General features: G+C 44.1%; 1 protein-coding gene across 4 annotated transcripts in view; it reads right to left on the reverse strand.

Annotated features, from left to right (window-relative positions):
• The window catches only part of si:ch211-12m10.1 (teneurin-2), a 259,810-nt gene that overhangs the window by 186,184 nt on the left and 56,438 nt on the right, over window positions 1–17,188 (reverse strand). For all 4 annotated transcript variants that reach the window (XM_029120920.2, XM_034293165.1, XM_034293167.1 and 1 more), the window contains one exon: window positions 6,479–6,755. In XM_029120920.2, the coding sequence (XP_028976753.2) occupies window positions 6,479–6,698 (220 nt within the window). In that variant the 5' untranslated portion in view covers window positions 6,699–6,755. The remainder of the gene's footprint in view (window positions 1–6,478; window positions 6,756–17,188) is intronic.

Below are 17,188 nucleotides of genomic sequence, written 5' to 3' on the forward strand. Positions count from 1 at the left end.
GCCTGTACAGTATATACAGATTTCACTGTCCTGTACAGTATATACAGATTTCAATGTATTGAGGCCTTCATAGTATGCACAGATTTGACTTTATTTTGGCTTGTACAGTATACACAGATTTCACTGTCCTGTACAGTATGCACAGATTTCACTGGATTTAGGCCTGTACAGTATACACAGATTTCACTGGATTTAGGCCTGTACAGTATACACAGATTTCCCTGGATTTAGGTCAGTACAGTATACACAGATTTCACTGTCCAGTACAGTATTGTACGTTTGCCCACTGACAAATAAATTATCAGTCTTTAATAGTAGGTTTATTTGAACAGAGAGAGGCAGAATAACAACAAAAAAATCCAGAAAAACGCACATTTCAAAAATGTTATAAATGAAACATGGCTGGGTCTTTCAGCATGACAATGATCCCTAAAACATCACTGCTTTAGAGGAGATCTGCATGGAGGAATGGGCCAAAATACCAGCAACAGTGTGTGAAAACCTTGTGAAGACTTACAGAAAACATTTGACCTCTGTCATTGCCAACAAATGGTATACAACAAAGTATTGAGATGAACTTTTGTTATTGACCAAATACTTATTTTACCAAGGAATCCTAATTTTGTCTCTCATAGATGAAGTGTACCTATGATGAAAATTACAGGCCTCTCTCATCTTTTTAAGTGGGAGAACTTGCACAATTGGTGGCTGACTAAATACCTTTTTGCCCCACTGTATGTAGTTCATCTGTGCTGCATAGCAACATTTTCCCTGTGGCCAAGCAGCGTAGAGATGTCACAGCCTTGATGTCCGATGTTATTGGGATGTTTCTGTTTGTTAGTCAGCTCTACGATGATCACTATACCCTCGCGATTAAGGCGATATCTTGTTAAAATCTCAGTATCATTAAATGTTTCTAAAACGTCAACCTGATTACGAGGCGAATTGTCGGCAGCAGCCGTTTTGGGACTGTTTGTGATTTGACCTAAGAGTTCTCATGACTGCTCCTAACTTTACACAGATTTAGGAGCTGGTTTTAGCACTAAAATGCTTTGTGAAATTCTCTTTGGCCAAAAATGTAGGAGTCCTGAAGTTAGGACTGACATGCCCTTTTTGTTTTATCCGCAAGTTAGGAGTTACTTTTTGCCTTAAGATGTTTTGTGAATACGACCCCTGAAATTCAGACGTCCACATTCCCTATCCACTAGCTATATACCTAACTACTAGCATCTACACCACAATGCCTAAACCTAAAAGTAACCCCTATCCTTAAACTATGCCCAATTATACCTTTTTCCAAAATTGATCCGCTAAAGCCTGATATGTTCCTAGTGAGCAGCTGCTAAATACAACTTGCGGGGAACAGATTTTCCAGGTTTTAATATCTTTATGGGTACTTTAGGTCCTCACATGTACACATCGTCCTGGATAACAACACACACACACACATTACGGCCCAGGGCAAACATTGCGGGCGAATGAGAATGGGCTAAACGACATCGCTGCTGTGCTTGGGGCAGAGCCATGTTTTGGTAATGGCCGAACCGGGGAGAGGAAGTGCACGACACCAGATGTTGCGCGGAGCCAAACTGCTCTTGGGGGAGCGCTTGGCTCGGCTTTCAGCGTCTGAGACGGCGTGCATTCTCATCAGCCCGGGGCCATTACCAGCCTCCCCAGGTCTACCTGATATCCCCCACCATATGGATGAGGCTGGGGCCGAGCTCACACACACACACACACACACACACACATACACACACACCCCTGAAACCTGACTGCAGAGTTCAAGCAGCACGCAGACACGTTTACGTCCTAATTCATCATGGTGACTGATGACCTACATTTCCTGCCAGAGAACAGGTGAGTGGAGCAATGGGAGGGTATCTCCCTCAGAGGCATTTTGGATCAGGTGGCACCAGAAAACAGAGAAGAGGTGAGTGGAACAATGGGAGGGTATCTCCCTCAGAGGCCTTTTGGATCAGGTGGCACCAGAAAGCAGAGAAGAGGTGAGTGGAGTAATGGGAGGGTATCTCCCTCAGAGGCCTTTTGGATCAGGTGGCACCAGAAAGTTCCTGAAATCGGAATTGAGTGGTTGTGTTGAAACTTCCGAGGCATCCTCTCTCTTTTTGGACTTCCTCTCTCCCTCTTCCTGTCTTTCTCTCTCTCTCCTGTTTCATCAGATTATCTGCATTTATTGACACTTCAGCCAACTCCCCATGGAAAATCCTTTATATTAAGGTGTGAGTCACACTGGAAAACAATGTCTGCCAAATAACTCAAATGTGAAATGTAAAATGAGAGTAAAATTATGTGTAGTTTTTGAGAGGGTGAGGTGAGGACAAGGTGAACCATGGCTTCAGGTGAAGTAGGCAGACTGTTTAGTATCCTCAGTGGGTTTCTACAGAGCTGCTTATTCAACCCAGAGACTCCTTCCTGCATGCTGACGCTTGTCTTTGTTATTCCTTTGAACCTCAATCTGAGCTCCTCTCCCAGGGCAGCTGAACAATTAGAGAGAGAGTGCGAGAGACAAAGCGAGGGACAGAAAGAGTGAGAGAAAGAAACCGAGAACAAGAGAGAGAACAAAATAGGGGAAACCGAAAGAAAGAAAGAGAAAAATATAGGTGAAAGAGGGAGACACTGAAATAAAGGGTATGAATGAATAAAAAATAATGAAGAAATAATAAAATGTTATGTGCAGAGTAATGCAGTTCTGTGTGCAGAGTAATGCAGTTCTGTGTGCAGAGTAATGCAGTTCTGTGTGCAGAATAATGCAGTTCTGTGTATACAGTAATGCAGTTCTGTGTATATAGTAATGCAGCTCTGCGTCCATACAGTAATGCAGGTCTGTGTATACAGTAATGCAGCTCTGCGTCCATACAGTAATGCAGTTCTGTGTATATAGTAATGCAGCTCTGCGTCCATACAGTAATACAGTTCTGTGTATACTGTAATGCAGCTCTGCGTCCATACAGTATTGCAGCTCTGCGTCCATACAGTATTGCAGCTCTGCGTCCATACAGTGATGCAGCTCCGCATCCATACAGTAATGCAGCTCTGCGTCCATACAGTAATGCAGCTCTGCGTCCATACAGTAATGAAGGTCTGTGCATACACTAATGAAGGTCTGTGCATACAGTAATGAAGGTCTGTGCATACAGTAATTCAGCTCTGCGTCCATACAGTAATGCAGGTCTGTGCATACAGTAATGCAGGTCTGTGCATACAGTAATGCAGCTCTGCGTCCATACAGTAATGCAGGTCTGTGCATACAGTAATGCAGGTCTGTGCATACAGTAATGCAGCTCTGTGTCCATACAGAAATGCAGTTCTGCGTCCATACAGTAATGAAGGTCTGTGAATAAAGTAATGCAGCTCTGCGTCCATACAGTAATGCAGCTCTGCGTCCATACAGTATTGCAGCTCTGCGTCAATACAGTAATGCAGGTCTGTGCATACAGTAATGCAGCTCTGCGTCAATACAGTAATGAAGGTCTGTGCATACAGTAATGCAGCTCTGCGTCCATACAGTAATGCAGGTCTGTGCATACAGTAATGCAGCTCTGCGTCCATACAGTAATGCAGCTCTGCGTCCATACAGTAATGCAGGTCTGTGCATACAGTAATGCAGGTCTGCGTCCATTCAACACCACATGGAGAAATGCCAGACTTTTTTTTATTGATTATATCACTTCAGAATTTCAGAATATTTATTACAGAGTTAGTAGGACAGCGCTAATATGGTAGGTTTAGAAATGCATTACAGTGAATCAATTTAGATTTTACAATCGATAATGAGCAGCAACCAGTACGATTATTTCCGCAACAATACTGAACAAATACAAAGCTCAGCACACCATAACGTGAATGCTTTTGATCCTCCCTCCCCCGAAAAGTGTATACACTGACATTGCACTCAAAGTAGTGCACAGAAGTGCGCGTGACCAAGTACAAAAAGTGTTCTGTCGGGGTACTTGAGGACTGGAGCAGGGAACCTCTAATGTACCGTAGCTTATCTCTCCTCCCAGATGGTAATATGTCTGGCCACTCTGACCGTGAGCCCAACAGATACGTGTTTGATCAAAACGAACCGCAGCGAACGCTACGGCGGTGTGCACACGCCGCCATGTCAGAGGCAAACAACACAGAGGCAGGCAACACAGAGGCAAGCAACACAGAGGCAGGCAACACAGAGGCAGGCAACACAGAGGCAGGCAACACAGAGGCAGGCAACACAGAGGCAAGCAACACAGAGGCAGGCAACACAGAGGCAGGCAACACAGAGGCAAACAACACAGAGGCAAACAACACAGAGGCAGGCACAACCTGTCGTCACGGCTTCATCCTCAAATTAACATTAATGGGCTTCAGTCTGGATTCGATCTAGGCAGCACATCTGTCACTCAGGTTTTAATTGACAATTTGACGTGGGACATTAAGCCTCCCTGGCTACTGTTTCCCCACAGGTTTATTATCCTGTGAAATTGAATAAAGGAGCAGATATTTAGTGAATATTCAAAGAGAGGGAGCTTTTCGGGGTCATTGCTTTCCAACCCCCTGAAGGAAGACCCTGTATACAAGCAAAGTGAGGTTGGACCAGTTCTATTAACTGAGAATATCCCTAAACTCCTCCTCCACTCTCCTTTGGGGAAAAAAAAACCCCACGCTTAATGACATCGATTGTGGGTGTGTCCCTTTACTGAAATACTGGCAAGTATATGTTAGCTTAGCATCTCGGAGCACAGACCCACTCAAACATGGTATTCTTGTTTTCATACAATAACGTCATATTTTCTTATTACATGTACTTCATTTTGTTAAATAATATATTTTCTATAATAGTATCGTCATTCCAATGTCATCATTCAAGCAAGACCCCTTCGCCTTCTCCAAATGGTGTTGTGTTAATTGTATATTGTTTATTATTAATTACAAATATTTCTTGCAATCAATCCTCAGAAAATACCCCACAACAACAAAGCAAGAACACGTTTCTAGACATTGGTGCCAATTTATTGAAAACGAAATGCTGAAATATCTCATGTACCAGTATTCAGATCCACGACACCACAAATGAAGCCCAGATACATCTGAGCTGGGCATTGATCAATCATTGATTGAACCTGACTGTCCACCTTTGGGAAATTACATTTATTGGACATGATTTAAAAATGCACACACGTCTATATAAGGTCCTACACTTCACAGGGCATGTCCTAACAAAAAACTAACCGTGAAGTACAAGGAACTCTCCGTAGACCTGAGAGATACAATTCTTTCAATGCAGTTTCTTTAATGAAACTGCTAAAGCACTGTAAGTTCCCAGGGGCACATTAGGCTTCATCACTGTGAAATTCGAAGAATTTTGGAACCACCAAGAGTCTCTCTAGATCTGGTTACTGTAACAAAGCTTCTTGGTGGAGAAAGGCAACTATCTCTGCAGTATTCTAATAATCAGGCCTTAATGGTAGAGCAGAAGGTACTCCTGAGTAAAAGGCATTTGACATGCCACCTAAAGGATTCTGAGAGCCAGAGGAAAAAATTCTGGTCTCATGAGACCAAAATCAAGCTATTACGCTTGAATGCCAAACACTACTGTCAAAAAGAAGGTACAGCTCATCATGTGGCTCATACCATACCTATAGTGAAGAATGGCGGTGGGAGCATCATGTTGAAGGGATGCTTCTCAGCTACAGGGGCTGGGAGAGTTAAAGCTCAAAGTTCAGAGTTAAAGCTCAAAGCCAGAATCACTGCCTTCTGCAAAGGGTCAGAATTTGCATGCATGAGATAAACATTTCTATATTTCAATATATTGGCACAAAGTTCTAAAAACATGTTTTCACTTTGTCATTATGGAGTCTTGTTTATACACTGACCAATAATACATTAAGTATATAACGTAACAATGTGGAGAAAGTGAAGGGGTCTGAATACTTTCTAAAGACCCCTGTGTATTTACAGCTCTGGAAAAAATTAAGAGAACACTGCACCTTTTTCTTTCCCAAAAGATGAAAAGGAAAGTTTGAGTGAGGAACAGAAGCATTCAATGTGCAGTGGTCTCTTAATTTTAACCCTTCTGTTCCCCACTCAAAACCTTCCTTTTCGACTTTTTTGGAAAGGAAAGAAAAAGGAGCAGTGGTCTCTTCATTCCTTCCGGCACTGTATATAATAATCTAATATTGGGAAACCCTGTGAAATGGGAGGAATGTGGACAAAAGGGAAAAAGCAGACATGTGAAGCTCACCTCACGGGCGAATGTGTGGAACATTCCACATTGCCATGGAAACGATTGCATCCCAAAACCAGGCATCCATTAACGAGTGTACTAGTCACACAGACAGAGTCAAGCGTGGACTTGAACGCGGTCACGACCTTGCTACCCCTTTCACGTGTGTTCAATTAAAGAAGCGAAACAGAGACTGCCAGGGTCAGAGGTACCGAGCTCGCCTCCTTTATTCTACTGTGTTTTGTGGGCGCTCACCTTGACGAACGTACTCCTCATGTTCGCGGTGAACCAGCTCCGCCACACAGCCCCCGTAGCGCAGGTGTGTGTCGTAGGCCTTGAGCGTTTCGCTGGAGCTGTACGACGCCTGTGTGGCGACGCGACACTCCTCGGGCTCTGGGGAAGCCGTGGCGTGGGGGAAATCCTTCCTGCTGCGTCCCCGGGTCAGGGAGCGGTGCCGCCGCTCCTTCATGTCCATCTCCACGGCGACCGGCGCTGCTGCTCCGAATGAACTGGCTCAGGTCGAGGCGCACACCTGTTACGGACGACAGCGGGGGGGGTGGGGGGGTGGGGGGCAGGGAGGGGGGGGGCAGTGTGAAGACAGGCCCGTCAATGTAACGTGCACATGGGCTTTTCCGCCGAATCATAGACCTTTTCCATCCCCAGGCCGTTACATCCATAAATATGTATGAAAAGTATCTGTTTAATACATTGGATTATCAAGCAAAGTGTCCTGCACTTTGTCCTAATTGCAATATGATGATACATCATGTAAAACCTTAATAAAAATTTGATTTCAGTCCGTCACCACTCTCTAACACTACCCTACACCATTAATGACTAGAATCCTTCAGAAATATAATTTTAAATTATTATTATTATTGTGTGACTATTTCTAATTTAGGAATAAAATAAAAATTCTCACCAGAAATACATCATAAAAAGATTTAATGTCCCCAGGTTTTCACTCAGTCCTGTTACCCTGACACAATCCCCCTTATAAAAATGTGGGATATTCCACAAGTCACAACTGGAAGTAGCATCATTAGAGTCTGCTGAAGGCCACGGGAGAATCAAAAGTTGGTTCTCACACTCTTTTTTTATCATATTGTAAGTATGACTGAGAATGTCAATCTTAATGTCCAGTCACAGTCACCGACATTATATCTTAGATGTCATTACGTTTTTTCTGTTAAAGATAGTTTTGGCAAACCATTGGAATGGGCTAAGTGATCTCATGATACTATCACTGATGCCATGCGGCTACATTTAATATATTTGTGAATGCTATGCTAAAAACCCAGGCCTGTTACTTTCAGTCCTATCATAAGAAGGGTAACAAGACTGAATAAAAGTAACAGGAGTGAGAAGTTTGAATGAAATAGCCATTTTAAATGTGTCTGGTATTACACTATTGTTCAAAAGTTTGGCGTCACTTAAAAATGTCTTTGTTTTCAAAAGAAAAGCATTTTTTCATCCATTAAAACAACATTAAATTGATCAGAAATGATTTTTTATGGAATATCTACACAGGCGTACAGAGGCCCATTATCAGCAACCATCAGTCCTGTGTTCCAATTGCACATTGTTTGCTAATCCAAGTTGATAATTTTAAGAAATTATTGATCTTTAGTAAACACTTTTGGAATGATGTTAGTACAAATGACAAATGTTGATGCTGATTAAAGATGCCATGAAACTGTCCTTCTATAGAGTAGTCGAGTATCTGGAGCATCAATGTCAAAGTCTAAGTATATTTATTTGTCAGATGCACTGAATAACATAACAGTGAACAGTGATACTCTTTTGACATGGCAAGAAATTGGCATTAAGAAATATAAAAGCACAAATAATAGCTTTTGCCACTGGTCGTTTTAACAGCAAATTAGCCATTCATGAATTACATTGATACAGTATCTATCAATATAGGTGACAGCAACTTAGTTTTTCGTCAAGTGAAAAGACGAGAGAATCGTGTAGCCAGCGAAGTGTTTGTCTATCCTGAACAAATCCTAATATCCTCCAGAACTGCTTTGTTTTAAGCTTCCTATAATGTAGATAATGAAGTTTGTAGCCAGCTAAGTTTTTGTCTGTCCTGAACAAATCCTCAGGCATAATGTGTTTTGACTGAGACGGGAGTCGAATACGGAACCTGATGACTGACAGTCAGTCAGTCAGTCAGTAAGAGACATTCACTCTTCTAGGTCGGCTCTGCCTACGCTGTCCGGCAAAAAGGAATATGGACTGTATGAATAGGAATCTTAAATATTATAAATATAAGTGTTGTAGTGCCTATAAATGGATACGGTAAAATGTACTAATATACATGAATGTACATAGAAGTCTGCTTGCCTGGACCAGGTGAGGTCATCTTTGATGAACACATCAAGGAACTCTACTTCAACTCCATCAATGTGTATGAGGGCGTGACCCCCCTCTGCCACTCCCTGAAGTCCATGATCATCTCCTTAGACTTGCATTGAGAGAGAGGTTGTTGTCCTGGCACCATGTTGCCAAGTCACTTACCTCCTCTCTGTATTCAGTCTCATCATTGTTGGAGATGAGAACCAGGATGGCGGTGTTGGCCACAAACTTAAGGATGACATTGGAGCTGTGTGTGGCCACACAGTCATGCGTGAACAGGGAGTGCAGGAGGGGACTGAGTATGCAGCCCTGAGGGACTCCGATGCTCAGGGTCAGTGCAGAGGAGGTGAGGTTGCCCAGTCTCACCACCTGGGGTCTGCTCGTTAGAAAGTCCAGGATCCAGATGCAAAGGGAGCTGTTAAGACCCAGGGTCCTGAACATGGGAATGAGCAATTGTCGGTTCGATTACTGGCTCAAAATGGCCGAAACAAATAACTTTCTTCTGAAACTCATTTGTCTATTCTCTGAGAAATGAAGACTATTCCATGCGAGAAATTGCCAAGAAACTAAAGATCTCATACAATGCTGTGTACTACAGAACAGCACAAACTGTGTCATTAAACAGTACCCTCAAAACACCAGTCACAATGTCAACAGAGCAGACAAAGAACAACATTAGTGAGACGCAGACCAAAAGAAAAGATGCTGTAGGAGGGCATGATGCCATCTGTCAAGCATGGTGGAGGTAATGTGATGGTCTGGGGGTGCTTTGGTGGTGGAAAAAGCAAGGGTTTTGCACAGGGTAAAGGTGATCTTGAAGGAAGGCTATCACTCCAATTTGCCTATGGACTGTGCTTGATTGGAGCCCGTTTCCTCCTACAACAAGACAATGACAAATCACAGCTCCAAACTATGGAAGAACTATTTAGGGAAGAAGCAGTCACATAAGCTCACACTCACATACACACTCTTGCAAAAGCATGCACACACAACTGTAAACAGCGTATAATGTAGTAACTATATTCTAACTGTACGTCTCTATGGATGAGATTGTCTGGGCTTATTCACTAAACTGCAAATGTCCTGTAAATGTATAGTCAAGCTGTGGTGACTCCTTGTGGACAGCAGGGTAACTCCAAGCTCAATCGTGGCTGTTTGCCGAGCAATGCATTCTCCTCCCAGCAGAATGTCATGGGAAGCAGAACGGCCTGGCGAGATTTTGACTCTTCTGAATATGCTGAGAAGTTGTTGTGATGAGGCAAGGCAATAGCTCTGAATAGGACATCTTGTGATTTTGGGCTGGGGGGGTTAAAAATATGGAATGGACGGAAAAGTTCTCAAATGTTGGTTTAAGTCCTGCGTTTTGTCTTAAGGAAAGGTCCCTTCAGTACTCATTTGAAAAACACACTGACATGTGGTCTTCACACTGACAGTGAGAATCATGCGGTTGCTAAAGCAACTGTAAGAAATAAATCAAAAAAGCTTTCACATAATTCACACAGAATGGGAGATCCACAGAGTTTGATTGAGCTGTCCCCTTCCACATCTTCTGCTGAGGTTAAAGAGATACACAGACCCCAATCAACACAATCAACGACTGACTGCCTACACTGTCAAAACAAAGTAAGAACACACCCTCCCACAAACACACACACACCCTCCCACACACACACCCTCAAAATTTGTATGGCTATCCCCATGGGGACCAGAAAATAGAAATTGCATGCTCCCTTGCCCTAATCTTAACCCTAAACCTAACCCTAACCCGTACCCTAACCCTAACTTAACCCTAATCTAAACATAACCATAACCCTAACCTCAATAAAGTAACATCTACGCCTAAATTTTACCTACATGTAATGCCTAACCTTAACCCTAAACTTAACCAACAACGCCAGGACCTTGAAGAACCCCCAATTCTAACTCTAAAATGAATTGTAAGTTTGACCCTAAACCTAAACCCTGAGCCGGAAATTGACTTTTGCCTCATGGGGACCTAAAACCCACCCTCCCACACACCTTCCCACACACACACCCTCCCACACACACACACACACTTACACACACACACACACCCTCCAACACACACACCCTCCCACACACACACACACATACACACACACACTTACACACACACACACCCTCCAACACACACACCCTCCCACACACACACTTACACACACACCCTCCCACACACACACACCCTCCCACACACATACAACCAGCAGGCAGCCTCAGCAGGAAGAGGCTGGGGAGCTTCACCATGTCTCAGACTCATGATCACTTCATAGGTTATTTTATGACCCCCTGGTGAGGAGCGAGATACAGAATCATAGCTAGAAGGCATCACATCACCACCGCAATCATCATCAGCGACATCAACATCTTCATCATCATCCCTCACCACCAACATCATCATCCCACCAAAATCATCAACACCACCACCAAAAACATATCATCATCATCATCCCCAACACGACCATCATCCCCACCATCTTCCCACCAAAATCATCAACACCACCACCAAAAACATATCATCATCATCATCACCAACACGACCACCATCCCCACCATCATCCCACCAAAATCATCAACACCACCACCAAAAACATAATATCATCATCATCATCCCCACCACAACCATCATCCCCACCACCACCACAACCATCATCCCCACCACCACCATCATCATCATCCCCTCCACCACCATCATCCCCACCACCACCACCATCCCCACCACCACCACCATCATCCCCACCACCACCATCATCCCCACCACCACCATCATCCCCATCACCACCACCATCATCATCATCCCCACCATCACCATCATCATCATCCCCACCACCATCATCATCATCATCCCCACCACCACCACCATCATCATCTCCACCATCATCATCCCCACCACCACCATCATCATCCCCACCACCACCACCATCATCTTCCCCACCACCATCATCATCTTCCCCACCACCATCATCATCATCCCCACATCTACCAACATCATAACCATCACCAAAATCAACAAGCTAATCACCATCATCACTATCCTCCTCGTCATCATCACCACCACCATCATGACCAAAACCACCATCAAGTATCAACTACACCATAATGAAACAATGATGTGAATTGGTGATGATGCGTATCATCATCCTCAGCATCACTATATACACAACATCACCACCATCCTCATCCTCACCACCTCCATCAACATTATCACCTCATTATCACCATTTCACACCACTACCATAAGCCCATTTTTGTAAGTTTAAATGTTTACAGTCAACAACAACAACAAAAAGATCAATAACTTAATAACTAGGAACCTTTTGAATATTTTCTCTTAATTCCGCTGACCGAGCTTGTTGCTGTGGGCAGATCAATACCTTTAATAAGGTTTAATTTGAAGTGTTTACATGTTAAGAGGAATCACTGCTCTGGGCATTGATTGCCAGCAGTATTTAGACTCACCAAGGCCTCATCATGGTAAGTGGTGGGCTATGCACTGCCACTGCTTTGGACTGACAATAATAAACCAATTAACAACAGACAGAGAGAGAGACAGAGGCCAACCCTCTCTGATAGGACAACTGGAGGATCCCTGCTGTTCCGTCCAGGACCAACTCATGGTGGAGCCTCAGGGCCGAGAGATGTGGATGGAGTGACGGAGTGTGACTAAGGATAGGTCAGAGCTGACTAAGAAAAAAACAACAACATCAAAGGCAGAGATAAAAGGGCTACAGTATGGTTTCAGGCTGCACAACTTAAACGAGAGACAGGGTCTGAATATAAAATTACCACAACAATTACTTGAGACCTGCTTACCACTACGATTTCGCAGAAAACCGCATCCATCTGATCCCTCAGACGTCTTGTCAATAACCAGAACATGTGAGCACATCACGGCGCGGCATATAGTAATTCATGTAAACTACATGAGAAGACAGAAGAATTTCAGAAACAGTTCACTCAGAAGAGGGAACCGGACAATGGGCATGTGGCCCCGGCCTGTGGGGTTACAGGTAACAGCTCATCAGCCTGTGAAGCCATGGTCAGTGGGGTTACAGGTAACAGCTCATCAGCCTGTGAAGCCATGGTCAGTGGGGCTACAGGTAACAGCTCATCAGCCTGTGAAGCCATGGTCAGTGGGGCTACAGGTAACAGCTCATCAGCCTGTGAAGCCATGGTCAGTGGGGCTACAGGTAACAGCTCATCAGCCTGTGAAGCCATGGTCAGTGGGGCTACAGGTAACAGCTCATCAGCCTGTGAAGCCATGGTCAGTGGGGCTACAGGTAACAGCTCATCAGCCTGTGAAGCCATGGTCAGTGGGGCTACAGGTAACAGCTCATCAGCCTGTGAAGCCATGGTCAGTGGGGCTACAGGTAACAGCTCATCAGCCTGTGAAGCCATGGTCAGTGGGGTTACAGGTAACAGCTCATCAGCCTGTGAAGCCATGGTCAGTGGGGCTACAGGTAACAGCTCATCAGCCTGTGAAGCCATGGTCAGTGGGGCTACAGGTAACTGCTCATCAGCCTGTGAAGCCATGGTCAGTGGGGCTACAGGTAACAGCTCATCAGCCTGTGAAGCCATGGTCAGTGGGGCTACAGGTAACAGCTCATCAGCCTGTGAAGCCCCATTCAGGGGCCAAAGGAGGAGCTCAACAAAAAGAAAAAAGCTGACCACAGCAATCCCCATACTCCCATTTGGTCCCATTGTCTTCAATCTGTCTGATAACAAAGGGATTTATATGGGTCTAAGTGTGAATTTGAGAACAGAGCGGTGATACCAGCATTCGGGCAGACACGCAACGCCTGGCACAGGACGCACACCCGCGGAGCCGGTTGGTTTACTTGTGGCTGTTTGGAAGCCAGGGAGCCATGATGGGAAGAGTTAGGGCCTAGTGCAGCAGGTAGAGGACAGACGGAGGAGGACAAAAGGAAAGCATCTGCCAGGTTGCGTACCTGGGAGGTAGAGCATAGAGAACTGGGCAGCCGGCCAGGTAAACAGAACAAAAGAATGGGGGGGGGCAGGTGAGGAATGAGCAAATTGGCTGGATAGGGAAGAGGAAGGAAGGGCCATTATGGGGGAGGATATGAGAGATGGGAAGAGGGAGGCCAGTGGGTAAAGGTGGAGGTGGTAGACTTGGGTGTAGTGGGGACTGAGACAGGCTGAGGAGGCAGGGATGAACAGTCAGTCAGACAGACAGACAACTGGCTGGTTAGGGAATCAGACCAAAAGAGAGCCTCTGTGTGGGAGCCGAGTGACTCATAGTTTGACTATTTGACTAGTAACTCATTTTTAATTGAGCTAAATCTAGCTATTTCAATGTGAGAATTAGGTACAATAGCTTGCGGAGTGGGAGTACAGGTTCCTTTATTTGGCAATGGAGGGAGGCATTAACCTCTCGATGTGTGTTATTTTTTTACTTGTTTTCAATACATTATTTTGTATGATTCGAGGTGGTCTTTGTCTGTACTCAACTTTAGGCTGAGGTATCTCTAGACCCTGCACGGATGCTCAGGTGTGCCTCAAGCAATTCTAGACAGTTGACCTTCTGCAGAGATTCTGGTGAAATACACACACTGCCACGGTGCAATTCTCCCCCAAACGGAAATAGATGGAAGTATTTTTACTTTCAGAGAAGCCACAGAATTGGAGGCATGGAAGCAGTCCAGCTGTGGCAGTCTTGAGCTCAGCCTCAGGCGTAACATAGGTGAGCCCCAGTGATTACTAATCCCCCTTTTTGTTTTACCCATTTCTACCTGTCAAACGTTCAGTCAAATGTGGAGGGAAAAAGCACCACACGCTGAAAATGACTTGGTTTGAGTGTGTAAAATACTTCGTTGTTGTTTTCAGACAAAAATAACTATTTGTTGTCAAATTTGTCAAATTATTATTTTGTAGGCTTTGGCTTGTCAAAGCATTGTTCACCACCATTTGTTTTGCACCTGTCACTGGCCAGAACAACTCCAGTGACACAGTGACAATTATCATATGATGTTGACAACGACGACAATAAAGAATATCATGATGACATGACCAAGTGGTACAGGACGATGAGAAACTATTTCGGTCCAAATTGCTTCGATCTAGTAAACCAGCGCCATCGTAAAGCGCACAGGTTGGCTCCCACCCGGACGAGAGGCTTTTGCGAGGAGCACCTGTATTGATGTAAAGTGGATAAAAAACTTCAACACACCCCTGTTAAAATGCCAGGTTCTTGTGATGTAAAAGAATGAGACCAAGATAAATCATGTAAAACCTTTTTCCACTTTTAATGTGACCTATAATGAGAACAATTCAATTGAAAAACAAACTGAAATCTTCGAGGGAGAAAAATTTAAAATAAAAACCTTACAATAACCTGGTTGCATAAGTATGCACACCCTGTTATAACTGGGGATGTGGGTGTGTTCAGAATTAACCAATCACATTAAAACTCATGTTAAATAGAAGTCATTACACACCTGCAATCATTTAAAGTGACTGATCAATCACAAATAAAGTTCAGCTGGATGTTCCTGACATTTTCTTAGTTGCATCTCAGAGCAAAAGCCATGGTCTGCAGAGAGCTTCCAAAGAATCAGAGGGATCTCATTGTTGAAAGATATCAGTCAGGAGAAGGGTACAAAATAACTTCCAAAGCATTAGATATACCATGGAACACAGTGAAGACAGTCATCATCAAGTGGAGAAAATATAGCACAACAGAGAAATTACCAAGAACTGGACATCCCTCCAAAATTGATGAAAAGATGAGAAGAAAACGGGTCAGGGAGGCTTCCAAGAGGCCTACAGCAACATTAAAGGAATTGCAAGAATTTCTGGCAAGTACTGGCTGTGTGCTAAATGTGACAACAATCTCCCGTATTCTTCATATAAATCGGCTACGGGGTAAGGTGGCAAGACCGAAGCTTTTCTTACAAAGAAAAACATCCAAGCCCAGCTGAAGTTTGCAAAAACAAACCCTCAAAACATGTGGGAAAATGTGTTATGGTCTGATGAAACCAAGGTTGAACTTTTTGGCCATAATTCCAAAAGGTATGTTTGGCGCCAAAACAACACTGCACATCACCCAAAGAACACCATACCCACAGTGAAGCATGGTGGTGGCAACATCATGCTTTGGGGCTGTTTTTTATTTAGCTGGAACCCGGGGCCTTAGTCAGGGTGGAGGGAATTATGAACAAATACAATGCAATTTTGGCACAAAACCTTATGGTGTCTGTTAGAAAGGTGAAGAGGAACCTTTCAGCACGACAACGACCCAAAGCACACATCCAAATCCACAAAAGCATGGCTTCACCAGAAGAAGATTAACGTTTTGGAATGGCCCAGCCAGAGCCCAGACCTGAATCCAATTGAACATCTGTGGGGTGATCTGAAGAGGGCTGTGCACAGGAGATGTCCTCGCAATCTGACAGATTTGGAGGGCTTTTGCAAAAAAGAGCGGGCAAATATTGCCACGTCAAGATGTGCCATACTAATACCCAAAAAGACTGAGTGCTGTACTAAAATCAAAAGGTGCCTCAACAAAGTATTAGTTTGCACTCTTACGCAACCTGATTATAGTGAGTTTTTTTGTTTTTATTTTCCCCCCTCAAAGATTTCAATTTGTTTTTCAATTTAATAGTTCACGTTATAGGTCACATTAAAGGTGGAAATGTTCTGATATGATTTATCTTTGTCTCATTCTTTTACATCACAAGAACCTGGGTGTGTAGACTTTTTATATCCACTGTATAAGGTAGAGAGAGGACGGTAGCCCCATCCAGAGTCCCTGCACCATGGGCCACTTCAACCTCCACCCCCCACACACACACCGCCCGGAGATAATAGGGAGCCTCTCCAAACACATTAGATTTCCCATGAGACATCCCTCACAAGTGGCTGGAGAGGCCTGCACTCTCCTCTCCAGAGTGCCATAGAATTTGAATGCAGACTCTATCTGAGGCGCTGGCTGTACGATCCACACTGGGTGTGTAGGTGCCCCCTTCACTTACTCATTATTTGCCCTATTTGTGTTGAGGATGTTGCACACCACGGAAATTGGGTCTTTTTCCCTCACGAGCATGGAAATAGAATCACTTCTCCTTCGTCATTGCCACAGCAACTGAGCATTGTCGCCATAAATCATTCGGTGCCGCTAACAAAACCACAAGCACAATCTGACTGGGAGCGTTGGTCGGTTGTTTAATCATTCAGATGGGATCAGACTTGGCAGGGGTTTGGATTCAGATAATTCCTACCAGCCTTGACTACAGGAGAAGAGACTTTGGATTAATTACTATTGCAGGTTGAAGCTCAAAGCGGAGGATATTACACAATGCCTGCATCAGCCTTCTGAAAGACACAGTCACACAAATCACTTCATTTGCTATCAACACCGGCCATATTCAGTAAGTCAGGGTTCTCTTTATTGTACAGCAGAAGACAAAATGGTCGCAGATCAAAATGCAGGCCAGTGCCAGGTATATAGAGCATTATAAAATCCTACATTTGCTCCCCTCAAGCATAAAAGATGTACAGCCCTGTTTCCAAATAAGTTGCAGGTATATGCAGGTTTTGAAGCAACATATGCGGCCATCCAGACAACAT

This window comes from Esox lucius, chromosome 7 (assembly GCF_011004845.1).
Source record: "Esox lucius isolate fEsoLuc1 chromosome 7, fEsoLuc1.pri, whole genome shotgun sequence".
NCBI classification, from domain to species: domain Eukaryota; kingdom Metazoa; phylum Chordata; class Actinopteri; order Esociformes; family Esocidae; genus Esox; species Esox lucius.